The sequence below is a fragment of the Salmo salar genome, chromosome 09 (genome assembly GCF_965601325.2).
Source record: "Salmo salar chromosome 09, fSalSal1, whole genome shotgun sequence".
NCBI classification, from domain to species: Eukaryota; Metazoa; Chordata; class Actinopteri; order Salmoniformes; family Salmonidae; genus Salmo; species Salmo salar.
This window is the reverse complement of record NC_138299.1, coordinates 81,342,948-81,366,970: the sequence shown is the minus strand read 5'-3', so window position 1 is coordinate 81,366,970 and position 24,023 is coordinate 81,342,948. Positions and strand designations below refer to the sequence as shown.

Below are 24,023 nucleotides of genomic sequence, written 5' to 3'. Positions count from 1 at the left end.
ATATTTAATGCTTAAACTTGACAGATTGAATAGAGCCTTTAGCGTCCTGTCCAGGAGGTGTACTTGTACATCAAGCTTCATTGTAGCTTGGATAAGGCCTACTGAATAGTGATACAAATGCATTTTCTTTTATTCAACGTTAAGAGTGTAGTGCTTTGCCCTCTTGTATATCTGTTGATATGACATTTAGTGAATCAATGTCCATGTCGTTTAGTGATATTTATTAGTGACTCCATGTCTTTATTTAGTAGGTAAAGGCCTTAGCCAGACCAATAAAGAAGTGTCAATACTGTTAAAATTACACATGACACAAATAAATTGTGGATTACTGGAACTCCTATTAGACATAATTCAAGGGCGTTCTTCAGTGTGACAGCAGTTTCACATTTGGACAAGGCCTTTTCATAACTAACACATTAAGACTGTTCAGCTCTCTTGGCATTGGCAGAAATCAAAGAAAACAGACGTTTGTATTTACTGAAAACACCTCCATTTGTATTTATTTCATCATGAGTTACACAAGACACAACATAATATCCAGTATATACAAAATGTGTCCATCAAATTAAATAAGAGTGAACAGATATAACTGCAAAAAAAAAAACTTGTATCCCTTTTTCTTTTATAAAATCGTCTCTCTCCAACTTGGCCAGGGTTTCTGACATGGGGTTCTGGGCTATAGTTAGCCTTCAGTTGTGTCTTGTGAAAAGGGTATTTATAAATCTGTCTGTGTGGTTGTTGAATGATGGCTGTGCGCTGAGCTGAGCATCATGTAAGATTCCCATATAAATCAATGCCCCAGGTTCCACAACGTAAGAGAGTATTATTTATGTGCAAGGACATACTCTACATAGCTGTGTCTCTCTTATGTCCACTGATAATGTCATTGTTCTCTTTTGCCATGTGGGTGCTTGTCATCGATCAACAACAGTGTTTCTTAGTACAAGTCCTCAAGAAAAAGTATTAGAGGACTGGTTTGACTTCAGGTTGACTTTAGTACTCTATATCAAGACCACATCAAAAAGTAAACTCCATTTAATACAAAACTGGCATTCTGCAGTGAAAGAGTCCATTGCTTACATTATTGTGGTCTGTTTGTGGTGTAGCATAACTCTCAGAGTCCGGCAATGTGTATGAGTCCCAGTGTTAACTTGTAGATGGGCATGGGAGTCGCTCCAACTAGAAGTTCCCCCTGATCTAGGATCAGCTTACCGTTCCCAACCGAATCCTAACCTTACTGGCCTAAACCTAAAAGACTTCAGATCAGTGTCTAGGGGCAACTTCACCCTACTCTGTCAGGGGTCACTGGGGCTTCAGGCAGTTGTAGGCCGTACACTCGGTCTGCTCCTCCATCTCAGGACAGGGGGCTCCAGCGTTAGCTGGCCACAGGAGGATGTAGCGGGTACGGTGGCGGACCCCTGCACTGGAGCAGGGCCCCAGACACAGACCCCAAGACGACCACAGAGACACCTCACAATCCAAAGGTGTCTCTGAGAGGTGGATAGAGAGAGAGAGAGAGAGAGAGAGAGAGAGAGAGAGAGAGAGAGAATGTAGTGAATTAATAGCATAGAAATACACTGAATTGTGATAAACATAGAGAGAGAAAAAGACAGATTTGAAAGAGGCATGCACACGACCGTGTCCATGTCAACCTACCTGAGAAGCGTTGAGGGTGGCTAGGGTGAGGCAGAATGTGATTGGACATGGGAGTTTGACGGGAGGATGAACGTCTCTGTCTGGTTAGCTGTATGGAGGCTATGGGTGGCAGCTCTGTGAGACGGGGGTAATAGAAGGAGTTGGCTGGGTGCTTGGGCATCTGGGAAGTAATCTGGAGGGGGACAACAGTACATAGAAAACTGTCAACAACAAACCCTAAAACACAAAATAAAATCACAGATTAGAAGCTGTGTGCTTGAACTGTGACATTATGTTAGTGGAAAAACTAAATTAGGCCTACACTTTCAAGTCTTTCATATTAGGGTAATGTTAGCAGCATACCTACATAAAAGGGGGTGGGCCGCTTCCCCTGTACAGGCTACGTTTGGTCTATTTAAAGCCTAGTCATTACAGAGGAAGGGGCAAACTCCATGGCCCTATTTCCCCCTCAGGTGAAAGTGAAAAGAGGGGAGAAGTCATCCGTCTCACCCGTGTGATGTTTTCCTGGGGGACGGTGGGGTAGTTGGGAGAGGAGAAAGTGAAGCCGCTGTCGGTTCCCGCATCAAAGGGTTGGAGGTCAAGGGTCACTTCCTGTTTCCACTTGTCGCCTTCACAGAGGTTGAGACTGTCCACCCCCACGAACCAATCAGGGCTGGGGATCACTTTCACCATCAGAGAGAGCTGTGTCCATAGAGGGAGGGAAGGAGTGGGAGAGTGGGAATGAGAGAGAGGTTAAATGCCTAGCTTCAGCCCAAGCCCCAGAATACCGCTCCAGCCTAGCCGGGCCCTAAGTTCATCGGGGGAGACAGCAGACAGTCCAGGCAGGACGGATGAGTGCGTTTGTGGCAATAGGGCTGGATGCTAAACTTAGCCTGATTGGAACACTGGAAAAGACTAGCGAAGTGTTTGGTCAGGGAGTGTGGATTGAGTCAAGGGGTTTGCCTTTGGTGGGGCCGGATCATGAGTTGACTATGGATTGAGTTGAGGAGTGTTTGTTGCTTAGGTTTTGTAGTGGGAGCGGAGAGCAGAACAGAGTTGATAAAGTCATGGCGTGTCCGTATATTTAGAGAGAGAGAGAGGAACTGGACTATGGAAAGGGTTGTGGAGAGGTTTATGGAAAGCAGTAACGTGTGTGTAAATAGTGGTGTGTGTGCACGTATGTGTGTGCCTGTGTGTGTGTGTGTGTGTGTGTGTGCCTATGTGCGCCTGTGTGTGTGTGTATCATGCCTACCAATGGGCTCCGTGGTTGCAGCAGCAGTTCTGTGGAGCTGTGCCCGATGCCAGTGGCGATGCCTGCTGTTCTGTACATGGCACCGACCGCTCGTCTCTTCCTGGCATCCTTCGCGCCCTTCACCAGATCTACCGTCACCCCTACCTCAGCAAAGTTCTGCACCCCTATACTAGCCAGCGCCCCCTCCTGAAACAGCCGGTGCTGCTTATTATGGGTGATAGCTGTTGGAGAGGACAGGGAGACAGATTCTTTTTTAATCCTCTGAAAATGCATCTCTCCTTCCTTAATGTCATCATTCTCTGATCTAGCATCAGTTCATCTCACTGCATTCAAGACCTTTACTCGCGGCAGGTAGCCTAGTGGTTAGAGTGTTGGGTCAATAACAGAAAGGTTGCTGGATCGAATCCCCGAGCTGACAAGGTAAAAATATGTCGTTCTGCCGCTGAACAAGGCAGTTAACCCACTGTTCCAAGGTAGGCATCATCATGTTCCGAAATGACTTGCCTAGTTAAAAAAAAAAATCAATTAAAAAGACATTTAAAAAATTTACACATCCCATGACCTTTACTCATCCCAAGACCTTTACTAATACCATGACCTTTACTCATCCCAAGACCTTTACTAATACCAAGACCTTTACTCATCCCAAGACCTTTACTAATACCAAGACCTTTACTCACACCAAGACCTACAGTGAGGGAAAAATTTGATCCCCTGCTGATTTTGTATGTTTGCCCACTGACAAAGAAATGATCAGTCTATAATGTTTTTTTCCCTCACTGTATACTCACCCCAACACCTTTACACACACCAAGACCTTTACACACACCAAGACCTTTAGTCACACTAAGACCTTTACACATACTAAGACCTTTACACATACTAAGACCTTTACTCATACTAAGACCTTTACTCATACTAAGACCTTTACTCATACTAAGACCTTTACTCATACTAAGACCTTTACACATACTAAGACCTTTAGTCATACTAAGACCTTTAGTCATACTAAGACCTTTACACATACTAAGACCTTTAGTCATACTAAGACCTTTAGTCATACTAAGACCTTTACTCATACTAAGACCTTTAGTCATACTAAGACCTTTACTCATACTAAGACCTTTACTCATACTAAGACCTTTACTCATACTAAGACCTTTACTCATACTAAGACCTTTACTCATACTAAGACCTTTACTCATACTAAGACCTTTACACCCCCCTTTCTGATATCTCACAGTCCCACTGTTTTCTTTACTTTGGGACGGATGGTTGCCTTTGTTCTTTCTTTGCCCTTAAGAACTGATGTTCTTTGTCCTGTCACTCCCCATTATAAGCCACATGTGACCTGGCCCAGGATCAGTTGTTATATGGTTTGCAGAGGGTCACCGACCACAGTCTCAGTCTGTCTTATAACATCTCTGCCTTACCTTACCACACGCACACACACACTCCAGATGCACCCATAAAACACACATGATCCTGTTTCTTCTCAACCGCCGTCTCTTACACACTTAATTTCATTTCCATACTAACAGGTTTCCTACAAGCGTCAAGTCCCTGAAACCCAATAATAACATGTCACGTTTCAAATTATTCCTGCAAATAAATGATCCCCCTCCTCAACTCCCAGACCCCTAATGGGTCATGGTTTTCTTCTCCAGCTGTAACAACCTCCATTCATTGGCCCCTCTGACTAATGACTCTCTTGTATAACTTTCTTCCCTGGGCCCCATGTCCCTGACCCCCTGGTCCCCTCCAGTCTAAAGTCATCAGAGATGTGTCCATGTCCCCAGGGCCTACAGTATGTGCAAGGTTACTGTCTCTATATGCAGAAACAGGCCATCACTCTCTGGCAGGCTGACAGGGCATGGCTGGGAGTTCTGGAAGCCAGACAAACCAACGGCGGCCACAGACAGTGATGCAGAGATCAAGTCTGGCGCACACACATCTCTGGCACACGCATCTGCCATCCATGCTGGCAAGGCAGGGCAGCAGAGCCAAGTAGAGCCTGATCCCCCTTTCCCCCCTCCCTGAGTGAGGTAAGATATTTGACCCCACCACACCCTAAAAAACATCTTAGCACTCATATGCCTCCAGGACGCCAGCAGCCCCCAGATGGAGAGAAGGAGAGAGAGACAGAAGGAGAGAGTAGGAGGGAGAGAAGGAGAGAGAGAGTATGAAGGAGAGACAGAAGGAGAGAGAGTAGGGGGAAGAGACAGAAGGAGAAGGAGAGAGAGTAGGAGGGAGAGAGAAGGGGAGAGAGACAGAAGGAGAGAGAGAGTAGGAGGGAGAGAGAAAGATACCCGCCCTGCATCATCTGGTAGTGTTTAGCTTGACTGCCTCACCATTCTCTACCTCCCCATCACTGCTTTCCTCATTAGTGTCTCTCTGTCTCTCCCCCATGTGTGTGTGTGTAGTGGGCTGGGGGTTGGCTGGAGCAGGGGACCGCAGGGCCAGGCTATGGGGAGAAAGAGAGGCCCTAGGCCAGCTGTGAGCCCTCAAACCTCCAACACTTGATTAGGTGAGGAAAGGCGCAGTATCCCTGACTGGCCTGCTATCCCGGACTGGCTTGCTATCCCTGATCTGCTCTCTCTCAAAATAGCCCCCCTCGGTCCCCCTTTTTAATTAGGAGCCCTGAAGTGAAAGGACTTGAGAGATGAGTGAAGGTATGAGTGTCCTTTCCATTCACCAACCAGTTGTCATGAGGGGAAAAAGGCAAAGAGATGAGGCCATTATAGGTAATTGAGACAATACCAATATGGTTTGGAATACTGTAAGGAGCTTATGCTGTATATGTGTTCACATCCACTTCTTTCTGATCATCAAGGGGGTATCATGAAGTGTCTGGTAGTGGCTAGGGCCTGATTTTGGACTGAGTTGGTGGCTCATCTTACCCATGAGTTTGGACCACTGTGCAGGGGGACGGAACCGTGGGTACTGTTTAGGGAACGTCTGGGGGCTCCAGTGACCCGTGAAGACCAGAATGTAGGAGGCAGGACCTCTGGCTGTGCACTCTGTCCCATTGGTCGGTTCGGCGAAGGACAGGGTCAGCTTCAGGAGCACCACCAGCAGCTGCTGCAGCCAACCAAAGGACAGGAGCTCCGATGACATCATCTAACGTGGACACAGAGAGAAGAAAAGTGTCAATCAAAAGTGTCCTCAACAGGAAAAGGGTTAGGGTTTAGACTCAAATGATGTCAATTAGCCTATCAGAAGCTTCTAAAGCCATGACATCATTTTCTGGAATTTTCCAAGCTGTTTAAAGGCATAGTCAAGTTAGTGTATGTAAACTTCTGACCCACTATAAGTGAAATAATCTGTCTGTTAACAATTGTTGGAAAAATGATTTGTGTCATGCACTAAGTAGATGTCCTAACCGACTTGCCAAAACTATAGTTTGTTAACAAGAAATTTGTGGAGTGGTTGAAAAACGAGTTTTAATGACTCCAACCTACGTGTATGTAAACTTCGACTTCAACTGTACTGTGTGTGTGTGTGTGTGTGTGTGTGTGTGTGTGTGTGTGTGTGTGTGTGTGTGTGTGTGTGAGTGAGTGAGTGAGTGAGTGAGTGAGTGAGTGAGTGAGTGAGTGAGTGAGAATGTGTGTGTGCCCCAGTTCTCTGTATTTTTGCCATTGTCCAGCACAGCTTTAGCGCACAGGGCTACTCTCAACAGCACCACATTTTTTATATTTGCACCAAATTTAAAAGTCAGTTAAGAACAAATTGTTATTTACAATGATTATCTATCCCAGCCAAACCCTAAACCGGACAACGCTGGGCCAAATTGTGCGGCACCCTACAGGACTCCCAATCACAGCCTGTTGTGATTCAGCCTGGATTTGAACCAGAGTCTGTAGTGATGCCTCTAGCACTGAGATGCAGTGCCTTAGACCGCTGCACCACTCGGGAGCCCTCACATCTGCTACCCTTTGCAAGAAATGGCATGCATAGTGCAAGGAAGTGCAAACAACCTTGCGTGCTCTGCAGAACGAATGGTAGATGAATAAATTCCGACAAAAATGACATGCACTATGTCTACAACTCAACTAAAGATATCTATGGCCCTAAAAGTCGCTCCATCACCCCCATGAAAACAGCTGATTGTCTGACTCTCTTGAAGGACCAAAACCAGATCCTTGGAGGTGGGCTGACCACCAAAACCAGATCCTGATGAGGTGGGCTGACCACCAAAACCAGATCCTGATGAGGTGGGCTGACCACCAAAACCAGATCCTGATGAGGTGGGCTGACCACCTAAACCAGATTCTGATGAGGTGGGCTGACCACCTAAACCAGATTCTGATGAGGTGGGATGACCACCAAGACCAGATCCTGATGAGGTGGGATGACCACCAAAACCAGATCCTGATGTGGGATGACCACCAAAACCAGATCCTGATGAGGTGGGCTAACCACCACAACCAGATCCTGATGAGGTGGGATGACCACTATGAAGCACTACTCAATCAGCACTCTCCTACAGACCACTCCATCCTGGAAGAACTGCCTGTCCTTCAAATCAAATAAAATTACATTTTATTAGTCACATGTGTGTCTACAACCTTAGAGTGAAATGCTTACTTACGAGCCCCTAACCGGCAGTGCAGTTTAAAAAAAATACGGATAAGAATAAGAGATAAAAGTAACAAGTAATTAAGGCAGTAAAAAAGTAAAATTTATACAGGGTCAATGTGCGGGGGCACCGGTTAGTTGAGGTAGTATGTACATGTAGGTAGAGCTAATTAAAGTGACTATGCATAGATGACAAAAGAGAGTGGCAGTGGTGTGGAGAGGGTGGGGGGGGGGGGGGGGGGGGGGGCAATGCGAATAGTCTGGGTAGCCATTTGACTAGATGTTCAGGAGTCTTATGGCTTGGGGGTAGAAGCTGTTTAGAAGCCTCTTGGACCAAGACTTGGCGCTCCGGTACTGCTTGCCATGTGGTAGCAGGGAGAACAGTCTATGACTAGGGTGGCTGGAGTCTTTGACAATTTTTAAGGCCTTCCTCTGACACCGCCTGGTATAGAGGTCCTGGATGGCAGGAAGCTCGGCCCCAGTTATGTACTGGGCCGTTCACACTACCCTCTGTAGTGCCTTGCGGTCGGAGGCCGAGCAGTTGCCATTCCAGGCAGTGATACAACCAGTCAGGATGTTCTCGATGGTGCAGCTGTAGAACCTTTTGAGAATCTGAGGACCCATGCCAAATCTTTTCAGTCTCCTGAGGGGGAATACGTTTTGTCGTGCTCGCTTTATGACTGTCATGTTGTACTTGGACCATGTTAGTTTGTTGGTGATGTGGACACCAAGGAACTTGAAGCTCTCAACCTGCTCCACTGCAGCCCCGTCTATGAGAATGGGGGCGTGCTCGGTCCTCTTTTTCCTGTAGTCCACAATCTCCATGTCTTGATCATGTTGAGGGAGAGGTTGTTGTCCTGGCACCACCCGGCCAGGTCTCTGACCTCCTCCCTATCTGCTGTCTCGTTGTTATCGGTGATCAGGCCTACCGCTGTTGTGTCATCGGCAAATTGAATGATGGTGTTGGAGTCGTGCCTGTCCGTGCAGTCATGAGTGAACAGGGAGTACAGGAAGGGGCTGAGCACGCACCCCTGAGGGGCCCCTGTGTTGAGGATCAGCCTGGTGGATGTGTTGTTACCTACCCTTACCACCTGGGGGCGGCCAGTCAGGAAGTCCAGGATCCAGTTGCAGAGGGAGGTGTTTAGTCCCAGGGTCCTTAGCTTATTGATGAGCTTTGAGGGCACTATGGTGTTGAACGCTGAGCTGAAGTCAATGAATAGCATTCTCACGTAGGTGTTCCTTTGTCCAGGTGGGAAAGGGCAGTGTGGAGTGCAATAGAGACTGCATCATCTGTGGATCTGTTGGGGCGGTATGCAAATTGGAGTGGGTCTAGGGTTTCTGGGATGATGGTGTAGATGTGAGCCATGACCAGTCTTTCAAAACACTTCATGGCTACAGACGTGAGTGCTACGGGTCGGTAGTCATTTAGGCAGGTTAACTTAGTGTTCTTGGGCACAGACACTATGGTGGTCTGCTTGAAACATGTTGTATTACAGACTCGGACAGGGAGAGATTGAAAATGTCAGTGAAGACACTTGCTAGTTGGTCAGCGCATGCTCGCAGTACACGTCCTGGTAATTCGTCTGACCCTGTGAATGTTGACCTGTCTAAAGGTCTTACTCACATCGGCTGCGGAGAGCGTAATCACACTGTCTTCCGGAACAGCTGGTGCTCTCATGCCTGTTTCAGTGTTATTTGCCTCGAAGCGAGCATAGAAGTAGTTTAGCTCGTCCTGTAGGCTCGTGTCACTGGGCAGCTCTCGGCTGTGCTTCCCTTTGTAGTCTAATGGTTTGCAGGCCCTGCCACATCCGATAAGCGTCAGAGCCAGTGTAGTACCCCTCGATCTTCGTCCTGTATTGATGCTTTGCCTGTTTGATGGTTCATCGGAGGGCATAGCAGGATTTTTTATAAGCTTCCGGGTTAGAGTCTCGCTCCTTGAAAGCGGCAGCTCTAGCCTTTACCTCAGTGCGGATGCTCCCTGTAATCCATGGCTTCTGGTTGGGGTATGTACGTACTGTCACTGTGGGGACGACGTCATCAATACACTTATTGATGGAGCCAGAGACCGATGTGGTGTACTCCTCAATGCCATTGGAGGAATCCCAGAACATATTCCAGTCTGTGCTAGCAAAACAGTCCTGTAGCTTTGCATCTGCTTCATCTGACCACCTTTTTATTGATCTAGTCACTGGTGCTTCCTGCTTTAATTTTTGCTTGTAAGCAGGAATCAGGAGGATGGAATTATGGTCAGATTTGCCAAATGGGGAGCGAGAGAGAACTTTGTATGCATCTCTGTGTGTGGAGTATAGGTGGTCCAGAGTTACTTTCCCTCTGATTGCACATTTAACATGCTGATAGAAATTTGGTAAAACCGATTTAAGTTTTCTTGGCTACTAGGAGCACCGCCTCTGGGTGAGCGTTTTCTTGTTTGCTTATGGCGGAATACAGCTCATTCAATGCTATCTTAGTGCCAGCCTCTGACTGTGGTGGTATGTAAACAGCTACAAAGAGTATAGATGAAAACTCTCTCGATTGGTAATGTGGTATGCAGCTTATCATGATAAACTATACCTCAGGCGAGCAATAGCTCGAGACTTCCTTAGATATCATGCACCAGCTGTTGTTTACAAAAATACATAGACCGCCGCCCCTTGTCTTACCAGACGCCACTGTTCTATCCTGCCGGTACATCGTATAACCAGTCAGCTGTATGTTGATATTGTCGTCGTTCAGCCACGACTCGTGAAGCATAAGATGTTACAGTTTTTGATGTCCCGTTGGTAGTTTAATCTTCCCAATAACTTGTCCATTTAATTGTCCAAAGATTGCATGTTTGCTAGCAGAATTGAGGGGAGTAGGGGTTTATTCGATCACCTCCGACTACTCAGAAGGCAGCCCGCCCTCCGGCCTCTCTTTCTCCACCTCCTCTTCACGCAGATCACTGGGGTCGGGGCCTGTTCCCAAGGGAGCCGTATATCCTCCACCTCGGGCTCGTCAAAGTTGTGAAAAAAGAAAAAGGATTCTGCTCGTCCGTGGTGAGTAATAGCAGTCCTGATGTCTAGAAGTTATTTTCGGTCATTAGAGACAGTAGCGGCAACATTATGTACAAAAATAGTAAAAAAATAAGTTAAACAACCAGATAAATGAACAAAAAAAAAACAATCGGTTGGAGGCACGTAAAACGTCTGCCTTCTGCTCTGGCGCCATCTTAGCCAACCTTCCAAGGGTTATCAGCTATCCTTTCCCTCAAGAACAACAAGACTCCTGGTGCTGACAGCATCCCGGCAGAGCTATTAAGAATGGATGTTACTTCTGCACCAGAACGCTCCACCAGTACATCACTGAGGTTTGGGACCGGGAGATTGTCCTCCAACAGTGGCGGGATGCAAACATTGTTACCATCTATAAAAACAAGGGTGACAATTCCATCTGCGGCAACAGCCGGGGGATATCCCTTCTGGCTGTTTCCGGCAAGGTCCTGGCCAAGCTGATGCTACACAGGCTGGTGAACAACATCACAGAGGAACTGCTGTCAGAGTCACAATGCGGCTTCAGAAAGAACAGGAGTACGGTCAACATGATATTCACGGCACGGTAACTCCAGGAGAAGTGCCGTGAACAACATCAGGACCTTTTCATGGCCTTTGTCGACCTCTCCAAGGCCTTCGACACAGTGAGCAGGGAACTACTTTGGGGCATTCTACTCAAATTTGGCTGTCCAGACAAATCCTTTGCCAGTTTGCCAGTTCCATGATGGGATGATGGCTCGGGTGGCCATAGGTGGAGGAGTCAGTGCCCTTTTCGAGTAAGCATCGATGTGAGGCAGGGGCGTATGCTGGCACCGGTACTCTTTAACATCTTCCTCCTATGTGTCACCCAGCTTCTCCACAAGGAGCTTGAAGACAGCAGCAGTGTTGTAGTGGACTTCAGGCTGGATGGAAACCTATTCAACATCAGGAGGCTCCAAGCAACCACCAAGGTTTTGACGGAGCGTGTTCTTGAGCTGCAGTATGCTGATGATTGTGCTCGTGGCCCACACTCCGGAAGATCATCAGTTTGTCCTTGTAGCGGCTGTGAGGGTCTATAGTAGGATGGGACTGTTTATCAACATCACCAGGACAGAGGTGGTCTGCCAATGGAAATCCAGCCCTCCACCCACCATGACTGTCTTCACCATTGAACACAAATCACTGGCAATAGTCCCGTCCTTCCAATACCTGGGCAGTATTGACCTCTAAATTCAAAACAGGATCAAGCAAGCATCAGCTGCCTTTGGGAAACTTAGACGCAGGGTTTTCCAAAACAGGGATCTCCACCTCTACACCAAAGTCACCGTCTATCAAGCCATCTGCATCACCACACTTCTTTACAGCTGTGAAGCCTGGGTCATGTACAGTCGCCACAACAAGCAGCTTGAACGATTCCACATAAGATGCTTGCAGCACATCCTGGGAATCACCTGGTGTGACTGTGTGCCCCATACAGAAATACTTGCTAAGACCAACTGCAAGAGTATGGAGGCCATGGTCACCCAACACCAACTGCGCTGGCTTGGGCTTGTCATTAGAATGTTTCAGGAGCGTTTGCCGCGTTAGATCCTGTATGGCCACCTACATCTTGGATGGTGGTCTGTGGGGGGGCAGAAGAAGTGCTACAAAGACCAGCTAAAATTGTAGCTGAAAAAGTTCAACATCAAACCCATAGACCTAGAGGATGCTGCTGCCAGCCGTTCAACCTGGCGGCAGCTCTGCCAGAGCGGTGTACAGAGGTGCGAGGAGGAGAGGAGCACAAAAGAGACAGTAAAAATAGCTCAGGAGACATACCACTATGCCTGCCCCCGCCAACACAGACTGCATATGCCCCACCTGCAATAAAGTTTGTGGATCTCAGATTGGACTCTACAGTCACCAGAGAATTCACTGTTAAAACCTGTTGGGGCTCGGGGGCAGTATTGAGAAATTTTGAAAAAAATATGTGCCCATTTTTAACTGCCTCCTACACCAACTCAGAAGCTAGGATATGCATATTATTAACACATTCGGATAGAAAACACTCTGAATTTTCTAAAACAGTTTGAATGGTGTCTGTAAGTATAACAAAACTCATATTGCAGGCAAAAACCTGTGAAAAATAGATCAACAAAAATGTGAATTTTGTGACTGTACTATTTAGTGTCATTCTTTTATAGATACCATAGTGAGAAAGGATTCATTTCGCAACACCTACGGCTTCCACTAGATGTCAACGATCTTTATAAAGTTGTTTGAAGCGTCTATGATAAACAGAGAGCAAATTAGAATGCAAGGAAGTTGACATGTCGTCACGTCATTTTGTTGCGCCTGCGCATAAATCTGAGAAGCGTGAGTTTGTCATAATAGTTTATCTAGACATAGGATAGGTTGTGTGAAAATATTACTGATGTTTAACGTTAAAAATGGACCAAAAGATTAATGCTAAACAACGTTTGACATGTTTGAACGAACGTAAATAGATTATTTACTAGGTTTTTTTAGCTTTTCGGCGTGATTTTACACCCCCCCCACCACGTTTTGTGGGAGCATAATGAACGCTAACTACTTGGTGTTATTTGGACATGAATTATGAACTTTGTCAAAAGAAACCACATTTGTTCCGGACCTGGGATTCCTGGCAGTGCCTTCTGATGGAGATAATCAAAGGTAAGGGGATATTTACAATGTTATTATCGATATTAGATGATGCTAACTGTATAGCATAGCTTATTGTTCTTAGCATAGCACCCCGTTTATTGCAAAATGTGATTTCCCAGTAAAGTTATTTTGAGATCTGGCCATTCGGTAGCAATTACGAGATGATAATATATTATTCTTTGAATGACAATATTATAATTTACCAATGTTTTCAAATAGTAATTTTGTTATGTTCACCGGAAGCATTTCAGAGAAGAAAAAAATCTGAATTTCACGCTACTGTAAAATGCTGTTTTTGGATATAAATATGAACTTGATGGAACAAAAAATGCATGTATTGTATAACATAATGTCCTAGGAGTGTCATCTGATGGAGATTGACAAAGGTTAGTGCATAATTCTAGCTGGTTTCTGCTTTTGGTGACACCTGACCTTGAATTGAAAATGGATGTTTGTACTTTTGTGGCTATGTACTGTCCTAACATAATCTAACTTTATGCTTTTGCCGTAAAGCCTCTTTGAAAATCGAACAATGTGGTTAGATTAAGGAGATGTTTATCTTTTAAATTGTGTAAAATAGTTGATTGTTTGAGAAATTGAAATTATTAGATTTTTGATGTTTTGAATTTCCAGCCTTGTTAGCAATCCCGACTCGGGGTTCATTGCTAACCTGTAGCCCCAACAGGTTAACTCAGAAGTGGAAGTCATCATCGGATACGATGGACAACCATAAGCAAGTAAGCGTGTGTGTATGCATTTTGGGTGCCTGTATGTGTGTGTTTGCCTGTGTGTGCGTGCATGCATGCATACTGTCGACACTAGGGTGTGTGTGTGTGTGTGTGTGTGTGTGTGTATGTGTAGACATCATGGTTTCCGCTTTGTACAGTGAGGGAATAGAGTATGACTGCATTGGCACTTCCATCTCTCTGTCATAGTCTGAACTGGGACCGTCAATGGACCACAGCAAGACTGAAGAGGGGACAGTGGTTTTGCAGCTTATTCTCAGACTGCCCTCAGTGTCTATGGTTGCATTCCAAATGGCACACTATTCCCAATGTAGTGCACTATGTAGGGAATAGGGTGCCATTTGGGACGCAGTCTATTTTTTTATCTCAATTTCCATCTACGGACTGAACATACACTCCTGCAACCCGCCTCACACAATCTGCTATTTTTATACTTTACAACCGGAACCCCTATCAGCAGCTAGCCAGCTAACTAGCTACTAGCTAGTAGTCAGTTAGCCACTGCTAGCGGTCATCACTGTTAACTCGGACATCAGCCAGCCTCAGCCCGGTCAATTCCTGCCAGTCTGCACAGCGCAATATCAACCCAGAGCTTATCAGACTGCTTTTTCTCTATCACATCTCCGGATTCCTACCGCAAGCTCTGAACCTTTACACCGGATCATCACAGCTAGCTAGCTGCTATCCGAGTGGCTACTCCTGGCTAACGTCTCTGTCTCGAAGCAAGCACCAGTTAGCCTGGAGCTAGCCTCGAGCTAGGCCCATCTCCCGGCTAGCCGAAGAGGTCCATCAGCCAATTCTTGGGCTACAATACCTCTTTTGCCAATTGGCCTGGACCCGTTACTGCCGATACGGGGACACGGAGCCCCGCCGATCCATCACGACTGGTCTGCCGACGTAACAGTCCGAGGGGGTTTCAACAGGCTTTTCCGTTGCGACGTCCCCCGGAGGCCCATCAGCTAGCCCCGGCTCGCTAGCTGTCTGAATCGTCGTGTCTCCAGCTCGCCTAGCTACTCACTGGACCCTATGATCACTCGGCTACACATGCCTCTCCCTAATGTCAATATGCCTTGTCTATTGCTGTTTTGGATAGTGATTATTGTCTTATTTCACTGTAGAGGCTCGAGCCCTGCTCAATATGCCTTAGCCCTTTTGTTCCACCCCCCACACATGCAGTGACCTCACCTGGCTTAAACGGTGCCTCTAGAGACAAAACTTCTCTCATCGTCACTCAATGCCTAGGTTTTCCTCCACTGTACTCACATCCTACCATATCTATTCTTCCTCTCCCAGAAATCTGCTCCTTTTACTTTCTGCTCTGAAAGCACTAGACAATAGCCTTTAGCCGTACCCCTTATCCTACTCCTCCTCTGTTCCTCTGGTGATGTAAAGGTTAACCCAGGCACTGCAGCCCCCAGCACCACTCCCATTCCCCAGGCGCTCTCATTTGTTCACTTCTGTAACTGTAAAAGCCTTGGTTTCATGCATGTTAACATTAGAAGCCTCCTTCCTAAGTTTGTTTTATTCACTGCTTTAGCACACTCCGCCAACCCGGATGTCCTAGCCGTATCTGAATCTTGGCATAGGAAGGCCACCAGAAATCCTGAAATTTCCATCCCTAACTATAACATTTTCCGACAAGATAGAACTGCCAAAGGGGACGGAGTTGCAATCTACTGCAGAGATAGCCTGCAGAGTTCTGTCATACTATCCAGGTTTATGCCTAAACAGTTCGAGCTTCTAATTTAAAAAAATAATCTCTCCAGAAACAAGTCTCACTGTTGCCTCTTGTTATAGACCACCTTCAGCCCCCAGCTGTGCCCTGGACACCATATGTGAATTGATTGCCCCCCCATCTATCTTCAGAGTTCGTACTGTTAGGTGACCTAAACTGGGACATGCATAACACCCCGGCCGTCCTACAATCTAAGCTAGATGCCCTCAATGTCACATCAATTATCTAGGAACCTACAAGGTACAACCCTAAATGCATAACCATGGGCACCCTCTTAGATATCATCCTGAGCTATGTGCCCTCTAAATAAACCTGTACTGTCTTCAACCAGGATCTCAGCGATCACTGCCTCATTGCCTGCGTGCATAATGGGTCCGCGGTCAAACGACCACCCCTCATCACTGTCAAACGCTCCCTAAAACACTTCAGCGAGCAGGCCTTTCTAATCGGCCTGGCCCGGGTATCCTGGAAGGATATTGACCTCATCATGTCAGTAGAGGATGCCTGGTTGCTCTTTAAAAGTGCTTTCCTCACCACTTAAATAAGCGTGCCCCATTCAAAAAATGTAGAACTAAGAACAGATATAGCCCTTGGTTCACCCCAGACTTGACTGCCCTTGACCAGCACAATAATACATCCTGTGGCATTCTGCATTAGCATCGAATAGCCCCCAAGATATGCAACTTTTCAGGGAAGTCAGGAACCAAACTAAGGCTAGCTTTTTCAAACAGAAATTTGCATCCTGTAGCACTAATTCCAAAAAGTTTTGGGACACTGTAAAGTCCATGGAGAATAAGAGCACCTCCCAGCTGCCCACTGCAATGAGGATAGGAAACATTGTCACCACTGATAAATCTACAATAATAGATAATTTCAATAAGCATTTCTCTACGGCTGGCCATGCTTTCCACCTGGCTATCCCTACCCCGGCATACATCTCAGCACCCCCTGCAGCAACTTGCCCAAGCCCCCCCCACCCACCCGATTCTCCTTCACCCAAATCCAGAAAGCTGATGTTCTGAAAGAGCTGCAAAATCTGGATACCTACAAAGCAGCTGGGCTAGACAATCTGGACCCTCTCTTTCTTAAACTATCCACCGGAATTGTTGAAACCCCTATTACTAGCCTATTCAACCTCTCTTTCACATCGTCTGAGATCCCCAAAGATTGGAAAGCAGCCGCGGTCATCACCCTCTTCAAAAGGGGGAGACACTCTATACCCAAACTGTTATAGACCTATATCAATCCTCTCTGCCTTTCTAAAATCTTTGAAAACCAAGTTAACAAACAGATCACCGACCATTTTGAATCCCACCGTACCTTCTCCACTATGCAATCTGGTTTCCGAGCTGGTCATGGGTGCACCTCAGCCACGCTCAAGGTCCTAAACAATATAACCGCCATCGATAAAAGACAGTACTGTGCAGCCGTCTTCATGGACTTGGCCAAGGCTTTCGACTCTGTCAATCACCACATTCTTATCTGCAGACTCAGTAGCCTTGGCTTCTCAAATGACTGCCTCGCCTTGTTCACCAACTACTTCCCAGATAGAGTTCAGTGTGTCAAATCGGAGGGCCTGTTGTCCGGACCTCTGGCAGTCTCTATGGGGATGCCACAGGGTTCAATTCAGGACGACTCTTTTCTCTGTATACATCAATGATGTCGCTCTTGCTGCTGGTGATTCTCTGATCCACCTCTACACAGACGACACCATTCTCTATACATCTGGCCCTTCTTTGGACACTGTGCTAACTCACCTCCAAACAAGCTTCAATGCCATACAACACTCCTTCCGTGGCCTCCAACTGCTTTTAAATGCTAGTAAAACTAAGTGCATGCTCTTCAACCAATTGCTGCCCGCACCCTCCCGCATCGACTAGCATCACTACTCCGGACGGTTCTGACTTAGGTATTTGTAGTTGTCCACATATTCTAGGTGTCTGGTTAGACTGTAAACTCTCCTTCCAGACTCACATTAAGCATCTCCAATCCAAAATTAAATCTAGAATCGGCTTCCAATTTCGCAACCAAGCCTCCTTCACTCATGCTGCTAAACACACCCTCATAAAACTGACTATCCTACCGATCCTTGACTTCGGCGATGTCATTTACAAAATAGCCTCCAACACTCTACTCAGCAAACTGGATGTAGTCTATCACAGTGCCATCTGTTTTGTCACCAAAGCCCCATATACTACCCACCAATGCGACCTGTATGCTCTCGTTGGCTGACCCTCACTACATATTCGTCGGCAAGCCCACTGGCTCCAGGTCATCTATAAGTCTTTGCTAGGTAAAGCCCTCCCTTATCCCAGCTCACTGGTCACCATAGCAACACCCACCTGTAGCACACGCTCCAGCAGGTATATTTCACTGGTCATCCCCAAAGCCAACACTTCCTTTGGCCGCCTTTCCTTCCAGTTCTCTGCTGCCAATGACTGGAACGAATTGCAAAAATCACTGAAGTCTTATATCTCCCTCTCTAACTTTAAGGATCAGCTGTCAGAGCAGGTTACCAATCACTGTACCTGTACTCAGCCAATCTGTAAATAGCTCACCCAACTACCTCATCCCCATATTGTTACTTATCCTCTTGCTCTTTTGCACCCCAGTATCTCTATCTGCACATCATCATCTGCACACCTATCACTCCAGTGTTAATGCTAAATTGTAATTTTTTCACCTCTATGGCCTATTTATTGCCTTACCTCCCGACTCTTCTACACTTGCACACACTGTACATAGTTTTTCTATTGTGTATTGACTGCATTAACTGTTTGTTTATGTGTAACTGTGTTGTTGTTTTTGTCGCAGTGCATTGCTTTATCTTGGCCAGGTCGCAGTTGTAAATGAGAACTTGTTCTCAACTGGCCTACCTGGTTAAATAAAGGCGAAATATTTTATTTTTTTAAATGACAGAACTGTGCAATCAAAGCAGGTTCCTCTCTGCTTCCATACTCATGGTATGTTTATGGTTGCCTGTTAAACTTTGCGGTTCATAATATACGTTTAAAGGGGAATGGGTAACATGCTGACATATACAGCTGCAAACAGTGACCTATCGCTGCAGCCTACTGGTGATACGCCATGAGAAAAAAAGTAGAGTTTTGGAGCAGCCTACATTAGAGGTAACATTATCTGGCACTAGAAATGGGCTTCAGGGACAATGTCTTGTATGATGGGTTTGTGTGTGTGTTGGCTCATTTTAACTGTCTGCATTCTGTGCCTGCCAGCTGTTTAGGGGGCTCAGATATGTTAACTATAGAAACATCACACACCATGCAGATATGTTAACTATAGAAACATCATATTCCATGCAGATATGTTTCCCTATAGAAACATCATATACCATGCAGATATGTTAACTATCGAAACATCACATACCATGCAGATATGTTAACTATAGAAACATCATATACCATGCAGATATGTTAACTATAGAAACATCATATACCATGCAGATATGTTAACTATAGAAACATCATATTCCATGCAGATATGTTAACTATAGAAACATCATATACCATGCAGATATGTTAACTATAGAAACATCATATACCATGCAGATATGTTAACTATAGAAACATCATATACCATGCAGATATGTTAACCTATAGAAACATCACATGCCATGCAACGACCTTTCAATATCCCTCTCCCTTTCGAGTCTTGACAGTGGCAATGGAAAGTTGTTTAATGCAATCTCTCAACAATCAGTATGCCATCATATGGGACTAACTGACGTTAGAAATATAAGGGTTGGGAGTGCAGTCAGGATACAGGATGAAATACACCAGTAACTGACTCACCAAGATTAACACACCACAGACCACTGACACACCACAGACAGACCAGATACCACAGACACACCACAGACACGCCACAGACCACTAACATACCGCAGAACTGTGGCACACCACAGACACACCACAGACAGACCACTGACACACCACAGACAGACCGCAAACCACTGACACGCCATAGACCAATGACAGACCACAGACCACTAACATACCACTGACCTGTGGCACACCACTGACACACCAGACAGACTACTGGCACACCAGACAGACCTCAAACCACTGACACGCCACAGACCAATGACAGACCAGAGACCACTGACAGACCAGAGACCCACCACAGACCACTGACATACCAGACACCACAGACCAATGACAGAGCACAGACCACTAACACACCACAGACCTGTGGCACACCACTGACACACCACAGACAGACCACAAACCACTGACACACCACAGACCAGAGACACACTACACCACAGACCAGAGACAGACCACAGACCACTGACACACCACAGACCAGACACACACCACATCATAGACCATAGACACACCACATCACAGACCACTGACACACCCCAGACCAGACACACACCACACACCACAGACCAGACACACACCACATCAAAGACCACTGACACACCACAGACCAGACACACACCACACCACAGACCACACACCACACCACAGACCAGACACACACCACATCACAGACCACTGACACACCACATCACAGACCACTGACACATCACATCACAGACCACTGACACACATCACATCACAGACCAGACACACATCACATCACAGACCACTGACACACATCACATCACAGACCACTGACACACATCACAGACACACATCACAGACACACATCACAGACCACTGACACATCAGACCACTGACACACATCACATCACAGACCACTGACACACATCACATCACAGACCACTGACACACATCACATCACAGACCACTGACACACATCACAGACCACTGACACATCACATCACAGACCACTGACACATCACATCACAGACATACCACATCACAGACCACTGACACACACCACATCACAGACCACTGACACACATCACAGACCACTGACACACATCACAGACCACTGACACACATCACAGACCACTGACACACATCACATCACAGACCACTGACACATCACATCACAGACCACTGACACACCACATCACAGACCACTGACACACCACATCACAGACCACTGACACACCACATCACAGACCAGACACACACCACATCACAGACCACTGACACACCACAGACCACTGACACACCACAGACCACTGACACACCACATCACAGACCACTGACACAGATTAACAGCACAGGTACATTCATTGTCATCAGCACAGTAACAGCACCGACACCATTCATTATCATCAGCCAACCCACACACAGCCCAGACACTTTTTATTTAACTAGGCAAGTCAGTTAAGAACAAATTCTTATTTACAATGACAGCCTAGACACAGCCCAGACAGCCTCATACTCACACAGCCCAGACACAGCCCAGACACAGCCTCATACTCAGACACAGTCTCATACTCAGACACAGCCTCATACTCATCCCAGACAGCCTCATACACATCCAAGACAGCCTCATACACATCCCAGACAGCCTCATACACATCCCAGACAGCCTCATACACATCCCAGACAGCCTCATACACATCCCAGACAGCCTCATACACATCCCAGACAGCCTCATACACATCCCAGACAGCCTCATACACATCCCAGACAGCCTCATACACATCCCAGACACATCCTAGACAGCCTCATACACATCCCAGACAGCCCCATACACATCCCAGACAGCCTCATACTCAGCCCAGACACATCCCAGACAGCCTCATACTCACACATCCCAGACAGCCTCATACCCAGACACATCCCAGACAGCCTCATACTCCGACACAGCCTCATACTCAGACACAGCCCAGACAGCCTCATACTCAGCCCAGACACAGCCCAGACAGCCTCATACACATCCCAGACAGCCTCATACTCCAACACATCCCAGACAACCTCATACCCAGACACAGCCCAGACAGCCTCATACTCAGCCCAGACACATCCCAGACAGCCTCATACCCAGACACAGCCCAAACAGCCTCATACTCAGCCCAGACACAGCCCAGACACAGCCCAGACACATCCCAGACAGCCTCATACTCAGACACATCCCAGATAGCCTCATACCCAGACACATCCCAGACAGCCTCATACCCAGACACAGCCCAGACAGCCTCATATACCCAGACACAGCATCATACCCAGACACAGCCCAGACAGCCTCATACCCAGACACAGCCCAGACAGCATCATACTCAGACACACAGCTACAGTAAATACACATGAGTTTATCAGTGGACACACTAACAGACTTAGACACAGAAGTTTGTCTGGGTTTCTCTGGGGCACAAGACAACATGTGGAGTGGTGCCAAACAGAGTGCCTGTGGTCATTCGGGCTCTTACACTGTGTAGTTACACTAACCTCATGCAGTGCCGGGCTCTCTCTCTCTCACTCACACACACACACACACACACACACACACTCACCATGAAAGGAGGTCATATTATTACTCTCTTCCAAATGCAAGCTGAAGACAAACCCCAATGTGGACAGTGCAGGCAGGAGTTTGGAGAAAGAGAAAGGGGAGGTGCAGATGACTGCAGGCTGGGTTTGGAGAGAGAGAGAGAGGAGCATATCCTGAAGCAGAGACCAGGCATTGTTCTTTTATGATAAAACTACTCAGCAGAAGGTAGGGATGAGGAAAGAGGCAGTACTCAGACAGCCCTCTCACCATTGCCTTTTGGTAACCTGAACATACACACAAACATAGCATCTTAAACACACACTGTACCACCCCACACACTGTACCACCTCACACACTGTACCACCTCACACACTGTACCACCCCACACACTGTACCACCCCGCACACTGTACCACCCCGCACACTGTACCACCCCGCACACTGTACCACCTCGCACACTGTACCACCCCGCACACTGTACCACCTTGCACACTGTACCACCTCACACACTGTACCACCCCACACACTGTACCACCTCACACGCACAGGGACGCACAAATACAGACTCACACACAAATATAAAAACATTTAGAGATGTGCAGTTTTTACCAGTGTGCACACGCGCACACGCACGCACGCACACACACACACACGCTCACTAATACTCCTGCCGGTACTCAGTGTCTGAAGGGATGCAGACTGAATTTGTTACCTGGTCAGGACGAGTCAGTCAGTGACAGAGGATATATCAGCAGGACAGCTCCAGCCACTCTCTCTTCTCCTCTCTCTACTTCTCTCTCTACTCCGTGTGGTTGCAGGATCAGGGAGCCTTATCACAGTCTCTCTCCAGATATACCTTTCTACAACCCTCCTCCTTCATTGTATTCCCCCCCTTTGGCTTTCTCTCCCCCTACCTCTCCTTGTATGGAAAGGCACTGCACAGCCCCCCCTCCTCTACAGTAGCTCTCTCTTCCTCCCTCCCTCTCATTCTCTCCCACTCTCTGTATGTGTGTACACACACACACACACACACACACACACACACACACACACACACACACTCTCTCCCACTGTCTCTGTGTTGCTGTGTAAACTCAGTAGCCCCTAACCTCATATTGCTGACGAGGTAATGAACACCATGTAACCCACAAATGAATAGATCTTACTTGGCAGTCAGTGCATTCCTATTGTACAGTATTTCTGTTTTCCATGGACCATTTAAAATGTTTTAATTGTTACAGTTGGAGCGGAGAAATCCCAACAGTCTGGTTGTTTAATGACGCCAGATCAGCAGTCTGGCTCTGGAAAAGACAAGTCCATGTAGTGATAAATAGAGTAGGGTCTTAGTGGTCAAACCAGCTGATGACTCCACTGGACAAACTTCCTCTGGTCAGTGAAGTGAAGGAGAGAGGGTTAAAGCCCGTCTGTGTCTTGACATAACTATTCCCCCACAGCTGGCAAACACATGGACAATGTATTACTGCGCCACTACTGAGCGGGCTATTGATCCATGTGTTGGGGCTCAGTATGAAGCTCAGTGTGAATGAGCCTGTGCGTGTGTGTGTCAAACTATTTAACACACGCACACACACGTCTCTGGACATTCCAAAACATGTAATTTGTAAATATTTAAGCCTTGGGCTATCCTCCTCTCAGCTACCCTTTTCTCTCCTCCATCCTCCAGACCTTAGATGTGGGCTAAGACTGGATTTATCCCAAAGCTAAGGACGTTCATTCTCCTAAGCTGTGCTGTAATGATAAGAAGCCGCCTGGGTTAATGGGCCACGATGACCTCACAGTGAACCCTCTATAGGAACCAACTGGAAGCCCTCTTTCCCCTTATCTCGCCTCTGCCCTTCTCCTCTCTTGCTGAAAGTAGGTTACGGAAAACCCAGACTTGCTCTGCCCGCTGATTAATGACAGAGCTGGGCGTCAACACTGGCCTAAAGGTGAACGTCTCACACACACACGCATAAAACTGGAACATACACGTTGGCATTGACCACACTGGCCTGTTCTGGATTTCCGTCA

The 24,023-nt window shown here is 46.8% G+C and overlaps 1 protein-coding gene across 1 annotated transcript; it reads right to left on the bottom strand.

Moving 5' to 3' along the window:
* Positions 1 to 449: 449 nt before the first annotated feature.
* LOC106611935 (spondin-2) lies at positions 450 to 22,866 on the bottom strand. The gene is made up of 6 exons (XM_014212619.3): positions 22,705 to 22,866; positions 5,788 to 6,007; positions 2,888 to 3,108; positions 2,146 to 2,337; positions 1,657 to 1,828; positions 450 to 1,490 (listed from the first exon to the last, which is right to left on the bottom strand). The coding sequence occupies exons 2-6, from the start codon at positions 6,005 to 6,007 to the stop codon at positions 1,303 to 1,305; spliced, it is 993 nt and encodes a 330-aa protein (XP_014068094.1). The 5' UTR covers positions 22,705 to 22,866; the 3' UTR covers positions 450 to 1,302.
* Positions 22,867 to 24,023: the final 1,157 nt, after the last annotated feature.